Source organism: Dendrobium catenatum, unplaced genomic scaffold (assembly GCF_001605985.2).
Source record: "Dendrobium catenatum unplaced genomic scaffold, ASM160598v2 fragScaff_scaffold_853, whole genome shotgun sequence".
NCBI classification, from domain to species: Eukaryota; Viridiplantae; Streptophyta; class Magnoliopsida; order Asparagales; family Orchidaceae; genus Dendrobium; species Dendrobium catenatum.
In genome coordinates, this window is record NW_021319315.1 from 2134052 (window position 1) to 2153469 (window position 19418).

Consider the following 19418-nt stretch of genomic DNA (forward strand, 5'->3'; position numbering starts at 1 on the left):
ACACTTCAATATCCATATATATATATATATATATATATATATATATATATATTTCGTTTTGTTTCCGGCTAAAATTTTTGTAAAGAAATTCATTTAAAATTTTTTTTCCTAATAACTTATGATTGATTGCCTATTAGCTAATGCACTATTAGAAAGTATTTCCAACCGTAAGTCTATATTAAAATATCCTCGCCTTGTACTATTCTTCTCTACATCTCTCTAGCTTAGCTAGCTTGATCAAATACATTATTATTCCTCTCTTCATCGCTCTAGCTTAGTTCGAAATAACTTAAATTCCTCTCTCCTTATTCCTCCTCCTCTTCCTCTATCTTCATTTTTTCTTCTCTATTTCCTCTATATTATTCTCTTCCCTGACTCATCAACTATGCTCACTGAAAAATCTCTCTGATCATTCGGCAGAAGTTATTACTACAAATTAACGATCCATAAAAGCTTATTTTAAGATCAAACGTTCAAGAGAGGTCGTGAGGTGGTAGAATATTACCTCTTTAGAGAGTGAAAGTTTGGTTGAAAGTGCCCGTAATAGAGCTCCATCGCCTGATAATAATTCACTGGAAATCTCAGCACTTTGTCCTAACTGGAGCTGATCAGCCATGCATCATGCATGTATGTAATTCACCATCTTGCTTTTTCAATTATATTCGGAGTTTTCTTTTCACCTGAAAATAAAAACAGGCTACTCTATAATATTATATTATAGATAATATAATATTGAAGAATACTCTTTTAATTAAAATTTTACACGCACATTGTGTTATAAAAATGAACTTTAATTAATTATCCTTGAAATGAATGAGAAGGTATGGTTCATCAAGTAAAAAAATTGCATAAGCTCGTAAATTTATATTAAGATTAGATCATCTACAATCGAAATGCATACCATTGTATGCATTCAGCCATTCGGTCCATTCGAACTCCAAATTTCACACCAAAATTCGACATATGAACAGTGCGACGCCAATATTGGCGTCGGATTGTTCACCTACGCCAAAAAAATTGGACTACGGGATTTGTCGAAGCGTGCACGCACGCGAAAGAGGCGAAAAGCATGGGAAAGAGGATAAAATGGTTACTTGAAGCGCACAAAAGAAGATATAAAATGCCGTTCGATTGGAAATAAATTGCTGCATGCATTTTAAAATTTTGCTGCACTTTGGAGTGAAAAATGAGTTTTTTCTGTTGGAGATGCTCTTAGTACATCAATTTGATATTACATGTAGCACTAATCTAAATTTTAAAGATTTTGAAGTCCATGACATAAAATATATCATCATATTCTTACTTAATTTTTATTTTCATATGTAATTAATACCTATATTAAATAAATGAAATAAAATAATAATGATGATAGCGATCAGTGATTATTAAGGTTTAAGAACTTTTGATTATGCATATCATTATCAACATCATTGAGCTTAAGATAATCAAATAGGCTTTTCTTGATTTAATTTAGTATTATTCTTCATTACTTTTTATGGGAGAATTAGGTGTGTGGGTTTGATCTTATATATAATTTTTAGTAACTTATTATAATCATTGATTAATGAAGGCTAATCTGCTAAGCTTATCTATTTTATTTATTTGAAGAATGGATAGATATTTCTTTAATCCAGTACTCATTAATTGACAGATCGAGTAATCATAGGTATAATGATCAGTATATTTCAAATGACAGATTGAGAGTTTAAATAAGCTAAAGCTACAACAAAAACCTTTGATATACACTATTAAGTGTTTCACATGAATCCCTTTACGCCAAAAAAGCAAAAGAAAAAAAGAGAAGAGATTAAACCCAGTGGAAACATACTAATTCTGAAGTGCTTTGATTGAACAACAAATAATAACTACTATAATCTTTGAAGCTTAATTTCATATGTTCTATTGAGTGTAGAAGATCTTGAAATTTAATTAATAGCCAATATTAGATATTTTCCTCCTCTAAATAAACAGCAAGATGATCAGTACAACGAGTCAAAGGTGAAAGTTTCAACCAAAAAAAAAGAAAGAGAGAAGGAAAAAAAAGGAAGAAAAATGGAAGCTGTACCTCTGGCTTGCTTAGCCTCTTGAAAAATACGGCTGGAATAAATCAAAGAAGAGGATAATAGAGATGGATGGAAAGGAAAGTTTTTAAGTACAAAGAGAAAACTTCCTAGATGCGTCTTGGATTGGACAAGCCTTTGTGTATTTTGCTAGCTTATCAGAAGATATGCCTTAGCCACTTGGTTATATAATATATACTATGATGGCTAATTAATTAAGGTAAAGATTATCAAGCTAGTAAAGTTAGAATGCAAGTGGTAACTTCACCTGCATTATCGACCTGCTTCATTAGTTTACATTAGTGCACTATTAACAAAATCAGACTTTCGCAACACTTTTTATGATCTACTGCAGCGGTTTAAACATCTACTAATTTATTTGCAGTGGTTTAGAAACCGATGCACATCTTATTGCACCATGTGAAGATATATGAGTTAGTTAATTAGCTAGCTCAGCTTATTAGCATAACTGTAGAGAACAAGCCATGAAATTCAAATTATATATGTTATACATTTAAGGAGCTAGCATAGCTTCTAACATCAATTCAAACAACAAAATTTCATCAGTTATTCAATTTGGCAGAATTATATTACTACGTGCTATAATATTTATGTTAATAGAGAGAGAATTTAATATCTTAATTTTGAACGAAGATTTGACACTCACAATATCGAGTGGCAGCAATTAATTTGAAGGTGGTGATTAGGTTGTGACAGTTTTATGATAGTGGTCATGTGGCGATTATTTCCACTAAAATGACAGGGTATTGTCAACCCCGTGATGATAGTGGTTTAACGATAGTGGCCAGGTGGTGGCAGTCAAAAGAAGTAATCGGCTTATGGTGATCTGTCGATGGTGGTCGAGTGTGGAGCTAGTTCAACAATAGATGTCAAACAACGATGGAGATCCAACAACTGTGGTTGGGTGGTAGTTTAAAGATAGTGCTCATACCCCTTGCAACTCCAATGAGCTCCTTATCAAGCTTAATCAACGAATTGAGGTCTAAGTCGACAATATAACCAGATTAATTGACACAATCAAATTCCACACAAAATCAATATCATTTCAAACCTCCATTATCCCAACGCGCCTTCTCTTGATCACTGTCCCCTAATCATCATTATCTTACCACTATCACTCATCTTCATTGTACTAGGACCTTATCTTGTCAGCTTCCTTCAATATTCTTTATTATAACAATAGTAGAATTAGCTAGTATTGTAAATTTTATCATGATCTTTAAATGAGAAAAAAAATGAAATTGTAACCTCATTTATGTAGTGGATTCAATTTATATAATTTCTTTTAATATAAAAACTTTAGCATTCTGGCCACTAGGGAATTTTCGAACTAGGCATCGATCTTGGCCTTAATGACGTAAAAGAAGTTATTATTGCATTATTGGCCTTAATGTAGTGTATCAGCGAAAGAAACGGACCTGCTAGAAGCAATTCCCAATCTAGGGAACAGATACAAGCTCTGAGCTTCAAAGAGTATATAATTCACCAATAATTGAGCGCCGGGACTCTCTACATCATGATCTATACATATCTTTGCAATAACAGTCTAAAAATAGGTAGTTTTATACTAATGTAACTAAAAAGGAAATTTGGTAGGGGAAAGCAACAAAAGCAAATAGGAATTATAAGGCCACTTTGGTAACAACATAGAAATATTCCACATCATTCTGACTCATAGAAGTTTTTTTTTTTTAAAGGACTAATATAAGTCATTTATTGTCATTTCATGTCATTTTCTTTGAGCTGCCCGTTTTAAAAATAATTTGAAGTTTAGGTTATTATTTATAGGATCCATAATACATTTCTGCATTTACACATTTTGAAAGAAATACACAGCCCACTGCTTTCCATGGCATTTTATTAAGGCTTCGTTTGAGAAGGTTTAATTTTTTATTGGTTCTTAAAATAATTTTTAATATAAAATTTGACTTTTTTTATTACTTTTTAAAACAGTTTTTTAATAAAAAAATTTATTTTTTTTAATTAAAAAATTACTTTAAGAAATAGTAAAAAAGCATCACATGTCAAAAGTCATTTAAAGATTATTTTTAGTTTTAATATTTTAATTATAATTATATTAAATAAATCAAAAGTTTAATTAAAGATTTTAATTTATATTTTATTGGAGTTTTTTAAAGTAAAAGTTATAAAAAATAGATAATGTCCGACGATGAGTAATGACTGACCTATTTTGATTGATATATCATTTATAACTATTATTAAAATCATATTATTTTTATTTAAAAGTGTACTTATATAATCAAAAAATTATTTTATTTAACTTTTTATTTTCTCTAAGAGATATCTTAGAATATTTGACTAAAACAAATAATTTTATTATTGATATATCATCAAAAATTTATCTTGATCAAGCACTAATCTCAAGATAAATTTGAATTGCAAACTTTCGAAATTAAATTCGGGATCATTGGAACTCCGATTTCAACAAACATATAGTTGATCTGAACATCTTGAAAAGACAAACCCGACGACACCTGATTCAACCCAATCTAATATCATTAACATGCTTAAATACTCGATAAATGGTCCGTGGTCAAGGGAGTTGATATGGTTGTCTATTTGAAACACTCCCAACATACCCCTTATATTCTCCATATTTATTGATCATGTCACTCACATAAAACTATAAATAGACATCGCATTCTTCACTGAAGAAGAGAGAAAGCAAGAAAGAGGAGGAGAAATCAGAGTTCTCTTACCACCAAACTCCTTCTCGACCACCGCCTGACCATCGACCATCGCGGGAATTTCGCTGCACTTCCGCTCGTCCACCAACTTCATTGGACCTTTGCCTGATCACTAGCTGTTGCCGGACTTTCGTCCGGCCACCATCTGACACCGGATTTACACTCGGCCATCGACCGTTGCCGAACTTCCATCTGATCCTTGCTCATCACTAGATTTCAACCCGACAGTTGATTATTGTAATCTGATCATCCTCAAATTCAAGGATGAATCAATCATTTGTAATATATTCAAATACTAGTGTACTCATTTCAACTGAGTATTACCCTGTACTTTTTCCTTTTTGGGTTTTTCACATAAATTTTTTTGGTGTTTCTACTCTCTCTCTCTCTCTCTCTCTCTCTCTCTCTCTCTCTCTCTCTCTCTCTCTCTCTCTCTCTCTATGTTTGTGAGTTTGATATTGTGCAATGCTAAGACACAAAAATTTATACTTTACCGCCGTAAATATTCTAGCCCGCAACAATTATGATGATAAATTCTTAAAGTTTGGGTGTTGTGGTCATGCTAATTGCGGTGACATTGCTATATTATGATTATGACCAAAATTTGTAAGTTTTCCCCTTTCAGCTTTTGATTTTATTTGATATAACTTAGGCTTTGTTTGGGACGTCTTTCTTATTATTTCTTAAAACAGTTTTTTAGTACACAAATTAAAATTTTCACACCAAAAAATCGCTTTAAGAAGCAATAAGAAAGTCATGCCAAAAGAAACCTTATAGGATATAAAGCTCTCTTTTAGTTCGAGTGATCTAAAATTGACCATTTTTGTGAACTTCCACTCCCTTTTATAAAATCCCCTTGAATAAAATAAACAAAGATTATTGAGACATGACCCCTTTGATAATTAAATATATTAGGTTAATTACCATCTGTTATGATAGAATCATAAAATATTGATCAAGCGAGTCATGAATCACCTAATCAAACTCTTAGGAGAGCAATAGTTTATTATCTTCTCATGCATCAAGAGAGTCATTATAGCAATCAATCCATGAGAGAGAGTTCACATTGGCAAATAGTAAATCAACTTACATGATCAATAATCTTCACATAAATCACATATATTTGGCACCAAATTTAGTTAAATGTATATGAGAACATGTATGAGCGCACAAATTGCCACATATTATAAATTTATTCAGAAATTTTGGGTGCAAATAAGTTAAACACCTAAATAAATATTCAAATATTATATTCACAAATTGTTATAATATAAATTTAGGTTTTTAGGTTGACTCAAAATTTTCCCCAATACTTGCTGATTTTATTTTAGTTTATTTTATTTTTTGAATTATTGAAGCTAATTCAAGTCCAATCCTAATAATATCATAGTTATCCCAAAATAAAATTTTTTATATGGGCATATTCAAAGTACCCAACATATATCCCATCACTTTATTTTGGTGACATTCTCATACAAGCATAGCTAAGGTGTGTGGAGTGCTGTCAAATTTATTGAATGCTTTTGTAGCTCTTTGTAGATATTTTGTAGTAACCCTAAATCAAGTAGATAAGTAGACATTATGAAGTCCTTCATCAATCAAGAATCTCTTTGTAGCTTTCCACACAAGCTCACGTCCTTCCTAATTCAATAATTTGCCACTTTACCTAAACATGTCAGTTTCAAGCTCATCAGTTATCTCTAATCCCTTTTTGGGATTTTTACATACATAACATCTTAAAAACTATTAAAAATACATATTTAACACTCAAACTTCCATATTTACTTATATACCACCTAAACAACATTCCAAGCATTCAAAATGCCACTCCATAACTTTCCGTCAAAAAACGAAGCCCAACTTCACCGAGCCGCTGATTTCTCCCACTGTAAAGGTTCTCCGACGATTCGTCGCCTGCTCTTCACCAAATCAGGTAGTAGCTGAGGCTCTTCCTTTGCACTCTCCTTTTCGCATAAGAACTAATACAATAGAACAAAATTATAAGTTAGAAATTGTGCTTCAATAGCTTTCTTTTTCTTCCACGAGCACTATGAGAATGGACTCATATTTCATATAGATTCATAGAACTCATGTTCGCCGCAACCAGGTGAGAGGGTCTTCTCCACAATGTCATCTCAATGTTCTTTGTTTCATTGCGATTGTTTCCTCCTCCCCTAAGAAAGGAAAAAATAGTACAACCTACAGCTAATTCACGCCACCACGACATTTCACTGTGACCATTACCTTTCAATCTATTTCACTCCAATGATATACTTCCCAGGCATTCAAATGGGAAGAAACATCTAAACCTTTCGTCGTTCACGAAAGGAACGACGAAAGGGAGATCAGGAGAGAAAAATAGCACCGATAAGGCCAAGGGAAGATGGGGCGTGCGAAAACCTTCAAATGCCATGGAGAAGACTGTCCCTCGCTTGATGGAAGGGAAGGCGACGTGCAGTTAGGACTTTTTGACGGCGGCTTAAACGGAGTGACATATTAGATAAAAATAGAGATTTTAGGTGGTATATAAGTAAATATGAAAGTTTGAGTGTTCAATATGTATTTTAAATAGTTTGAGGAGGTATGTATGTAAAAATCCTTAACTTGTTTCATGATTTTGTTTTACACTTAAATGGATAAAAGAGTTAGTAAGCAAGATTGTAAAATTGGATTGAACATAGAATCGAAAGAAGGGGGGATTCAAATTTTAATGATTTGATTGGAGTTGAACATATAACATAATAAATATTAAAATTATTCAATTATAGTATAAATTATATAATAAATAATTTTTTTAAAAATGAACATATGATTACTTAAATTAAAACTGTTAAACAAAAAAAAAATTACATACCTTGGGCTAAATCAAAATTATTCTCTCATAAATTCTATTTGATCATGTGTATTTAGTTGCATGTTATCATCTCACTTGTGGGCAAACAATATTGATATTTTGTCCAAGCAATTTTCATAATCATTGAAATATAATTAAAAATCTTATAATCAATTTTATACAATCAAACATTTCAAATATAAATAAAAAATTTATACATTAATTGAAGGACCATATTTGCTTCTTACCCAATTCCAAACTTCTTCGAGCAATTTGTTCAATTGTAGGCTTTATTTGTTTGCCTTTTCTGTTTGGAAACGGAGGATTTTTTTTGTATTGTTTGGTTCATCAAATCACGTTCTCAATAACTCATTTTTTTTCTACAGTTTTGAGAAAGCTTTTTTCGACGTTAGAAAACTCTATTTTCTAAACTAATGTTTTTTAAAACTGTCTTAAACAAACGAATCCTAATCAAACACACGTTCAAACTGATTCAGGACTTCATAAATTCAACCTCATTAGATTATCTCAAACTGAAACGTAAACATTTTTTTTTTTCCAATTATGCATCCGAAATCTAAGTGACAATACCTTAACTCTAATTGATAGATAACACAGCACCATTCTAAAACTCTAAAAGCTTACCTCAAAAGCTAAAAGGGAAAAGGAAAACACATGAAGGGATAGATATAAGGAACAAAAAGAAGAACAGTGATATCAAAGGCCTCTTCCCCCCTATTCATTTCTTCCTCTCTTCTTTGGAGGCTGAAGTTCCTCTTCTTCCTCATCCTCTTCATCTTCTTCCTCGTTCTCCTGATCATCCTCCTCTACACCCTCTTCTTCATCCTCCCCTCCATCTTCATCATCGTCGTCATCATCATCTTCGTCATCATCATCGTCGTCATCATCATCATCGCCATCATCATGCTCTTTAGGGTCTTCATCCTCATCCTCTCCATTTTCTTCAGCCCCTCCAACATCACCAGGCCCTTTCTTGCTATTGGTGTTGTCCTTGGGGTATCCATTACCCTCCCTTTCTTCCTCTGAAAGATCCTCTTCACCTTCACCTTCTTCATAGTCCCCATCTTCATCACCCTCACCATCTTCTTCATCAGAATCGACTGGTTCAGCCTCATTCTCGTTCTTCTGAGGCATTTGGTGTTTCGGTTGGTTGAATGGAAGCGAAATTGTGTCCTGAGATCACCAGTGAAAGATCTCATTAATATTATAAAAAATAAAGTTTGTATTATAATATTCTGATAAAATAATCAAAACGAGTTCTACAAATATTAAATTTGTTTTAAAATAAATATAATATAAATTATTTATCTCCAAAAAATCTATACAATTATTCTAATCAATTTTTTCATTGAATTTTTTTTTAAAAAAAATCCAAAACATTTTGGATCTGAGGTCCTAAGAAAATCCAGCTTCCGAGAACAAAATAAAGCCTAGCTTCCAATGTCACAAGAGAAGGCACGAGGGCTTTGAATAGCAACCACTGCAAATAAAATAAACCCGGTTCTTCTCCGGCAAAAGAAAAAAACCGGTCGAAGGCATGCAAGGTTTAGCTAACTCTTTACTGTACAAAATAAAGTAGGATATGCCAAACTCCCTCACATAACACCGCTACCAATAAATAATGCTTCTATCGCCAAGTCGCCGAGTCATGTGGCGGAACTCAACTCCGCCTCAAAAATCAAAATAAAAGAAATTTTTGTTTCAGTTCCGTGGCACAATAAAGCTTGACCTAGCGGATGACCGACGGGCAGCGATCTCATCGTCACAATTAATATTATATTTAATAATTAAGGATATGCTTAAATAATTTCTTATTTTTATTTTTATGTTCTTTTCGAATTATTTTAAATAACTACCTTAAATATCTTTTTTTATCTTTAACCCTTTCACCCTTTGATTTGGTTATACACATGTCCAAAATGATTTACATCTAATTTTTATTATTTACAAAAACTGAGGGATTGAAATACTACCATAATATTCTCTAAATCAAATTAAATAATCGCTAATATTATTTAATTTAAATATTTTTTCATACAAATTTTATAAATAAATATATAAATTCAGATATCAGATCGATAAATAATAAATGCAAAAAAATCTCTAAAAAAATATTACACAAACAACCGGTTTCGTATGCTCGCGCAACATGTTTTTATTTTATGAATTTAATTTAACAAAAGTGAATATAAAAAATAATTAAATAATAAACAGATCTTTCTGGCTAAAAACCAAAGAGATAATCTTTATGATACAAGAAAGTTAGATCTGCGAGTTAATTTCTCAAAATAAGTGAACAAAAAAGATAACAGTGAGCTAAAACTAAACCGTAGGTATACGATAAAGAAAAAGGAGGTGCGCTTACCGCCACAGATAAGTGGTCGGCCATGACCGGAGCAGCGCCGGTTAGCATACCGAGGGTGGCTACGGACGGCGATACCGTACCCATCGTGATGAGAACGATGCCTGGGAAGATGAAACGGACCGTTAATAAGGCAAAAAAACGTAATTTTTCTCAATAAAAATCATCTAAAAATAAAAAAAATACAGCACAAGGTAAAAACAACCGAAAATAAGCCAGAAATACTGCTAAAAAAATTATTTCACGGGGAAAAAAATAAAATTTAACATAAATGATTTCTACATAATCTGGTAAATGAAAAGATGATCACTGCGATACCAGTTGCAGAGAGAGCATAAAAAATATGGAAGAAATTAGGAAAAACTTTAGAAAATTCACCGAAACCGCGACAAACCTATCGTATACTCAAATAAAAAATGAGAACTGTAAAAAAAAGGATTTTTCCGCGAAGAAAGCCAGATCTAGATATCTATTACCAGAGTCGTACCCTGAAAGCAGATCCGAGCAGCGAAAGATCAGATCTTAGAGGTTAACCTCCGCCAAAATAAGCTGCAAAGCTTCAAGTGTTCTTTCACTTCTTAAGCAGTCCTATCGATGTTTGAATCAACGATCTCTAGAAGAATACAGGAAGAAGAGAGCTTGTTTTGGAGGCTTTTTTTTTTACTGGATGGAGAAAGAGAGAAGAGAGAGAGAGCGAGGCAGAAGGCAGAAAGGTCGGGCAGATTGGGCAGCACGGGTAACACGGGCAGGCTTGCCGACCTTACCGGTAGCGATGCTTGGATCGCTGCCCGTAGAAATAGCGGAGGGAAGAGCCCGGAGAAGAGCGGTTTAAGCCGGATTAACTTAACTACGAACCGGTTATCAGTCATTAATCCGCATAGTTGAACCGGTTTTAAATCGTAATTTAAACCGGAGTTAAACAAAGACCGAGCCCCGGCTCGAAGGAAATACCGGGGCCCACCGCTTGTGGCTTCGAATAGGATTCTTACGCGTCTAATCATGATTAGACTGAGTTGGCCGTAGTATAAAAACTAACCCGGTTGGTGCGGTGGGGAAGAATAATATTAGGATCGCCTGACCGTTCTTAAACTTACCGTACTTTGTTGATAAGCCAACTTTGTAGCGTCCAGCGTCCGCATCCGGTGAGTGCAGCAGGGCGGTGAGCATTTGCAATCCGTGGCTTTTTTGAGTTTTGAGCTTTAAGGGATTTAATAAAATTTGGCGTCCGTAGCAGTTTCTGTTTTCGCTGATATTTTTAAATGATTAATTTATCGTCGAGCGAAGTTCAGCGAAGATATTGGCGCGAAAACTTTGAAAATTTTCTCAAAAAAAAGAACTTCAAGTTGGGCCTCCTACCGCTTTGGCGATATTTTTTTTTTTTTGGATATTTAGGTCATTTAAAGCAAATTCATACACACAACCGATACACAGAGACTCGAATATTAGACCTCTTAGTTGGAAGCCTTAGCTCTTAACCAATAGGCCAAGGAGAGTTGTGTATTTTAGCGCTAAAGCAAATGACTGTACAATAAACGATATAAAAGATTATTAATAAGCTTTATAATTCATAATTTGTTTAAGGTTAGTACGGAGAAATTATTATGTGTGGAGATTGGATGTAGAACGTCGTCCGGAGATCAACTAGAATGCGTCACGTCAACGGTATTGAGCCACAATACCGAGCCGCAGCACCGAACGGAGGGGTGACTTGGCGCATTTTGGTTTTTCTCCGAACATCGTTCCGCATCCACAGAATAATTCGTCCTATTGAGGACCGTTGTAACTTTTTATAAAAGTGTTTGTAAAATTAATGCGGATAAAATAAAATTTTAAAAAAATTGACATATAAAGAAAATAATGAAGAAGCATGTGCCAAACAGTAAAATATAAATTTTTATTGAGATCTAAAGAGTAAAGTATAAGTATCTATTGGGGACCAAATGAAATAATAATTTTATCCTTTATTTAGCGAACAATTTGATCACATATGACATTTTTTAAAGAATTTTTTTAAAAATTGAATTACTAGGTAAATTACACGTATCTTTTTTTAAGATAATAAAAAAATATACACGGCTCCTTTTTATTTTTAGAAATGATATTTATCATTCATAATTATCAAAGAGTAATTACATGTTAATTTTTGCTTAATTAAAAAAATAAAATATATTGCCTTTTGTTAGATATTGCATGAGATAAGTTTATTTAAAAAAAAAAGGATGTAACTATATTTCTAATTTTTAAGAGAGGAGATAAATTGTTTAGAAGTTATTTGATTTTCTACATCAATGGTGGGGTGGAATAAAATCAAATGCAAAAGTCCTTAAATTTTGGTTGTTTGGTAGGTTGCATTTTAATGTGAAGTATTTCATTGATAAATTTGTAATTTATCTTCTAGTTTAATTTTCTATTATTGCAAAATTATTAGATATAGCCATTTTTTTATGTTAATCCCCAACAAGTAGTAGCCATTGTTACCCGTCACCGTTGTTGGTAGCTACTACCAACCACAATCGTTGTAATTATCGCTAATCACCACCACAACCACTGGTCCAACTATCGATTGTCATCACCAGCCACTAGACTGTGAGGCTACTTATCTTCGGACTCTTTCATTATTGGTCTTTGGCACCATTACCAATCTCCTGCAACCAATTCTGTCGTTGAATTCATTAGACTTTTTATTAAATTCATTTTATTTCCAACAAAAAAACCATTACTAATTATTTTACATTCAATCAACTCTAAAATATTTCAAACATATTACATTTATTTTATTATTATTATTTATTCTACATATCATACATTATAATTAGATAAAAATATTCAAATTAAGCATTTCGAATATGAACACTACAATTAAATATTAAAATTGTTTCGAAATAGGGGCGGAACCCAGTTGATTTGTCCCCCTCGATCTATTTGTCCCCCTAAAACTTTAAAAATTCTATGATCTTTAAGCAATTGCCCCTAACACAGAATTCATTATTTTATTTGTTAATTTGAAATCCAAAAATATCCTTACAATCAAAATTTGTTAATTTGATAATTCATCAAATTATTGTAAAGAGAAGTCAACATTGTATTTATTAATTTGAAAATAGGTCGAACCACGCAAGTGGGTGCTGCCCCCTTTAACCCCCAACATTTCTTCAAAGTGTACGATGATCAACGATATGAACAAAATAGGAATCGAACCAAATTCAAGTCAACTCCAACATACGTACATTTTGTAGAAATTGAATGATTCATCAATTACATCGTTTTGATTTACTTTTTCAAACAAATCATCCATACTTCACGCTAAATTTTGTTTAAGAATAATTGTCATTATATAAAATATTGATGATATTTTTAAAATGTATTATGAACTCAAGTACAAAGAATCACTAAAAAAAATCGAGACAACATCAATAGTAACTTATAAATTTATTCTCCTCCTGAAAATTAAGATTAATTTTGCCCCTGCTTTGAAAGTATCAATAATGAACTCATGCCGAACTTACGAAGTTTTGCAGAACTAAAACCTGTCTTACTGATCATGCAGACGATCAATTCAAGAATTTTATGCATACAGAAAGGAACATTGGAGGACTAACTAGAATAAAGGAACCTCAATCATAATCAAGAAGTCAACTTAATCGTGTCCACCTTTCCTACTTTGATGGCAAAAGAGAGATTTAAATTAAATTCTAGAGGGAGCTCTATATTTCTAAAAGATCAATCACCTTCTTCCATTTTTTATTATTCAATTATTATCATTTGATTACAATCATTTGATCATCATAGTTCATATACATTCCTCCGAACATCATTGTCCGATCAAGATCCTTTGAGCACAGTCGCCTTTCTACCTGAATACGATCATCCAACCACTGTTGTCTAAATACAATTTGGTGATCACCGTTGCTCGATTATACTCTTATGGACACATGCATTGGACTATGTCTCTTAAACATCGTTGCTTGAATACTATCTTTAGACCATGGCACTTCAACTACCGTCATCCAAATATAATCTTTTTTTATCATTTTTGCCCAGCTAAGATACTCCAACTACCATCCGCTGCATATAACTCATGTTTATACAATTTATGCTTACAAGATTGTATAAATACCGTCTAATTATGAGAAAGCACATCTTTCATGATTGATGATAAATAATAGCAAAGTCATTTCAACTTAACAAGATCTCATAGTTTTTATCTTTTTAAGTTTTTTTTTTTAAATTCTAGCATGCCTTACCACAATCTTATATGTCTGTACTCGATCTTCGTATAATATTAAGATGATATATGCTCTCTCTATTATCCTAAATGTTCTAGCACTCAACAAAATTCTTTGTTACTATCAAATTATGCCTACGAAAAAAAAAAAACTTGCTATGATATTCTAATTCATAATAAATATAGATGACTTTTAAAGCATTTGAATTTGCATTGAAAATAATAGAATTTATGATATCTTATAAAGCACTAATCTCAGTATAAATATGGAAATCATTAAACCCATATCAACATATTAAAGATCAGAGCTTTCTAACAAATTGTTTTTCCATTCTTTGGCACATGTGCATATTAAACAAATTGTAATTAGAAGGTTCCGCCCAAAAAAATGTAAAAAAAAAATTATTATATGATTGTTTACCTAATTTGTCCCCTCTATCTAGTTTTTAGTATTTAACTATTTATTACAAGGATTTTTAGTTAATTGCCTCCCCTAAAAGTTTTAAAATATTATGATCTTTAGACAATTGCCTCCAACAAATAGTAAAGGTAATTTATCATTTTATTTATTAATTTGAATTCCAAAAATATCCTTACAACAAAAATTTATTCCTCCACAGGTGTGCTACCTCCGAAAACCCGGCACGCAGCCCCTTCGCCTTGAAAACCCAAGCAGGTCTAATCCCGTCAGGGGGAGCTGCCCCCTTGGACCCCTCTACATATCTGCAAAGCGTACGAAGAGGCAACACAAACAATTACTTATAAGTCTGCCCCCTCTAAAAATTAAGATTGATTCCGCCCCGGATCATAATTACCCAAATTTATAAAAAAAATGCAATCCTTAGCAATAATTTCAAAGAAAAGTAATACTGGAATTTGAAAATGCCTTTATTTATTTACTTGCCTAGGTAAAACCATCAATTGATTATAGTTAATATGTCGCCTACGCTCAAGATTTATTAATAATTGAATGTATTTTTAAGTCAAAATTTTAAATAAGGTAATTTATTTCAATACTAAAATATTTTTACCGCTTGACAGGCAATTCTGAACACGACACTACCGTTGCAAAATAATCACGAAAGAAAATTCTTTAATTAGGAGGCTGAGGGAAATCAATGCTTGCGAGAAGACTTACTTTTCAGAAGTCTTCATTCTAGATGGAGATTGTTTCTAGAAAGATCTTGTTTAAGGACGTTTATAGTCTTATAGAAATCTTTTCAAATTCACAATTTGTAAGGATCATGCATGCACCTTCTCAGTCTTTTGGATGAGTGGAAAACCTATCAACTATTTCCTTTTAATTATAATGTTTTTCTAATAACTTTCCATGAAGGTTATCTCATGAGTATGTCTTTTCATAATTGTAAGTGGTGAATTTATTTCTACCAAAAAAAAAAAAAAAAGACTTTGATGATATTAGATTACCAATTAATTGTTCAACAAAACATCTAACTAGATTGACAAAAAAAAAAGAACAATTTTACCCGAGAAAGAGATTAGAATCATGGTGACCTTGTCTCTTACGAGTTACGAGAAAAATCAAACAAAAAAATTGAATAAAAAACATGTTGAATGTGCATGAAAGCCAAAGCCATATAGTGATCAGGGGCGGAACCAGCCCTAATTTTCAGAAGGGAAAACTTATAAGACATATATGACAGGGGTCCAAGGGGGCAACTCCCCCTGACGGGGTTAGACCTGTATTTACCTAAAAAAATCATATAAACAATTTTTGGTTTGAAGGATATTTTTGTAATTCAATGATAAATTCTCTTTACTATTTCTTGATGACAATTACCTAAAGACCATAGTATTTTAAAAATTTTCGGGAAGGCAATTGCCTAAAAATCATTGTAATAAAGACTAAAAAAATGAATGAAGATGAATAAATTACCTAAAAAATCATATAAATATTTTTTTAAAAAAAAAAAATTTGAGAGGGGGCAATTGCCCCTTGACCCCAATGAGGTTCTGCCCCTGATAGTGATTAATATACATATATGACCGAAAAGTTCAATCACATTGGCAATTTAAAATATAATGCTAGAAAATTACATGAAGCGAACAACAAAGGATATTTTGCCCAAGTTGAATCAAATAAATCAATCCCAAATGATTGTTGATTCCATGATGGAAGAACTCTATCATGTTGCAATACTGCTCTAGGAATTATTTGAACGAAAGGAAATCCCACTCATATTTCGTAAGCTTCTTCAGAAAAAATCCGAAAATTGAACATTTGGACCTCATGCTTCGTTGACAAAATCCTTAAATTAGTCTTATTCGTGTCAAAATAAGATTAGTTTCAAATTGTCAAATTGACTTGAATCCGACCGATTAAAAAAATAATAATAAATCAGGTTTTTAAAATTAAACCCGCCAATTTGTTACACGGGTCAACCCGAATTTGAAATTTTTTAGTCAGACCTGGGTCAAGTTAGGTTAATTTTTGACACCCTTATTATCAACAATGATCCTCAAAAAACATAATAAAATTATTGTCAACTATGAAACTTCCTTCACATAACTTTTTGAACAATTCATATTAATCCTCTTAAACCATAAATCATTTGTACTGCATTTAAGCTAGTCCCATTAATAATGTTCAAACATTATCAAATAAGCTCCAATAATTTATTTTAAATTATTTAGACTCAAATAGAATAATTTATAATGTCTATAAGACGATCAGATCAACTAAAAATTTATTAAAATCTAAAATATTTTAATTTAAATATTAATTTAAAATTCATGTTCATGAATTAATTTTCAGCAAACGTCTCAGTCATCATTATTTTTGAACAACCATAATTAAGAAAAAAATGCAGCTAAAAGAACCCAAAAAAAATAAAAATAACGAAAGGGAAAGGAAAGTTTTTTTTACTAAAAAGGGATCAATTAAATAAATAAAATTTAAAAAATAATAATTGATAAAAAAATAAATAATATTATTTTTATTCTGATTAAGTCATTTAAATAAGAAAAAGTTCCAACAAGAAAAAAAAAACAAAAGTAAAATGATTTTTTTTTTTAATTTTATTATTGGCTGAGCAAAAAGAAGTCTTGATCATTACTCTCCAACAACCACTAAAAAATCGGGCTCCATCTTCCAAAAAAAAACCGGTCGAAGCGTCGATGGGCTAAATTTGACTCTTACAACATAAACCGGATATTCCCTTCTAACCAAAGATTCCAAAACCGCAATTAATCAATAAAATAAATTTTTTTTTTTTTTTGGGACATTTAGGCCATTTTAAGGCAAACTCACACACACAACGCATACACATAGACTCGAACCCTGAACTTCTTAGTTGAAAGCCTAAGCTCTCAACCAATAGGCCAAGGAGAGTTGTGTAATAAAATAAAATATAATTAATAGCTTTTAGCCATTTATAGGACGAGAAACTGCGGCGGATCTCAACCCGGACCAAACTGAAAACAATTTACGCTTTGAGTTCCACGGCGCACGATAGCTAAACGGAGGTACAAAGCGCGAGCAAAGGCGTAAGCTTATTACCACCACTTGCATTGGACCATGGCCGGGGCCGTGTAATGATGACGACATTATGGACGGCCAGGATTTTTTGGGAAATATTTAACTAACCCATGAAAAAAAATTTGTTTTTTTTTAATGGAAAAGGCAGCGAAGCAAAATTTTGACGAAAATAATTTCTAAAAAAATGAGGAAAACGATGGGAGATTCACTGAAACTACTGCGACTGTCTCCATTCCGCTAGTAATTCATGATAAGCATAAAAAATATTTCTTGGCGGAAATGTTGAGATCGATCGGCGGAGAAGTAGCCTGAGAGAAGATCCGACGAAGAAAACTAAAGATCAAACCGAAGCTAAAAACCTTGGCGATGCATCTCATAAGCTATGCCCTGCGATTCTTGTGAATCGACAATCTATTGGAATTTTGCTTTTGCTCTGCAGAGTTAAGGGAGGAGAAGAAAGATAGGTTTAACTCGGGCAGTAAGGGCGGTTCGGGCAGCTAGCCGAGCACACCGGTAGCGACGATCGCTGCCCGCAGAAATAGCTGGAGGGCAGAAACAGGGGCGGTTTAAGCCGGATTTAATTAATCGTGAACCGGCGATCCGCATTGATTAGCCTAAGCTGAGGTGAGCCGGGCAAAGCCGATTTTTTAAGACTTTTAGCATCGAACCGAACCGAACTGAACCGAATCGAACAGCAGCTAGCTAGACAATCATGGGACCCACCGCTATTAACACCATTTAAGTTGGCCCTAGCAGCGAGTTAACACCCAACCACAGTAAAGTTTGCGGTTGACTTACCAATTTAACATCACCGACCTATTGTTCGGTTGCCACCTTTGACGTCCGGAAGCGGTAATTTACTGAGGAGGTTAGTGGAACGCGGCTGCTGCATTTATGAACCATAAAAATATTGAATAAAAGTTTGGCGTCCTCAGTATTAAATTTTTAATATAACTTGTTTTAATGGTAAATTCGCGCGTAGAATAAGAAGATTTCGAGAATAAATTTTTGGGGCAAAATTTTAGTTAGCGCATTACAAAGATTTAATTAAGTTAAAAAAATTAAAATTTAACATATAAAACGGTTTTTGTTCTAAGAGAAGTGCTATGGCGAGAGCGAGTTCTAGAAAAAAAAAAGGCAAATTAAGCATATTTTTAAGTCATTAAGAAAATATATGCAATATTTGTCAAACAAAAGGTAATTTGACCAAGTATTTTACTATTTCAATTGGGTTACATCAAGCAGGAGTGATTCCAACCTTAATTTTCAGGGGGGCAAACTTATAAGTAATTATCTGTGTTGCCTCAAAATTTGGCTCGACCTTTTGCTAAAAAAATTGAGTCAATAACGACCAAACAATAGAGACAAAAAAAAAAAGGTCGCAAAAAAAGATTAATCATTCAATTGCTATAAAATGTATGTTGAAGTTACCTTGAAATTCCAACCTTAATTTTCAGGGGAGGCAAACTTATAAGTAATTATTGGTGTTGCCTCAAAATTTGGCTCGACCTTTTGCTAGAAAAAATGAATCAATAACGACCAAACAATAGAGACAAAAAAAAAGGTCGCAAAAAAAGATTAATCATTCAATTGCTAGAAAATGTATGTTGAAGTTGCCTTGAATTTAGCTCGACTCCTATTTGTTCATATATTTGATCGTCGTACGGTTCACAACGCCCCCTAGCGAGG

At 32.6% G+C, this 19418-nt stretch overlaps 1 protein-coding gene across 2 annotated transcripts; it reads right to left on the bottom strand.

Annotated features, from left to right (window-relative positions):
- Positions 1–8122: 8122 nt before the first annotated feature.
- On the bottom strand, positions 8123–10789 carry LOC110110395 (prostatic spermine-binding protein). 2 transcript variants are annotated; one of them, XM_020841848.2, is made up of 3 exons: positions 10493–10789; positions 10009–10109; positions 8123–8816 (listed from the first exon to the last, which is right to left on the bottom strand). In XM_020841848.2, exons 2-3 carry the CDS (start codon positions 10090–10092, stop codon positions 8358–8360), a joined length of 543 nt encoding a protein of 180 aa, XP_020697507.1. In that variant the 5' UTR covers positions 10093–10109; positions 10493–10789; the 3' UTR covers positions 8123–8357. The 2 variants fall into 2 exon arrangements, with proteins under 2 accessions (XP_020697507.1, XP_020697508.1); XM_020841849.2 differs by having other exon boundaries at positions 10482–10789.
- Between the last annotated feature and the right edge of the window lie 8629 nt (positions 10790–19418).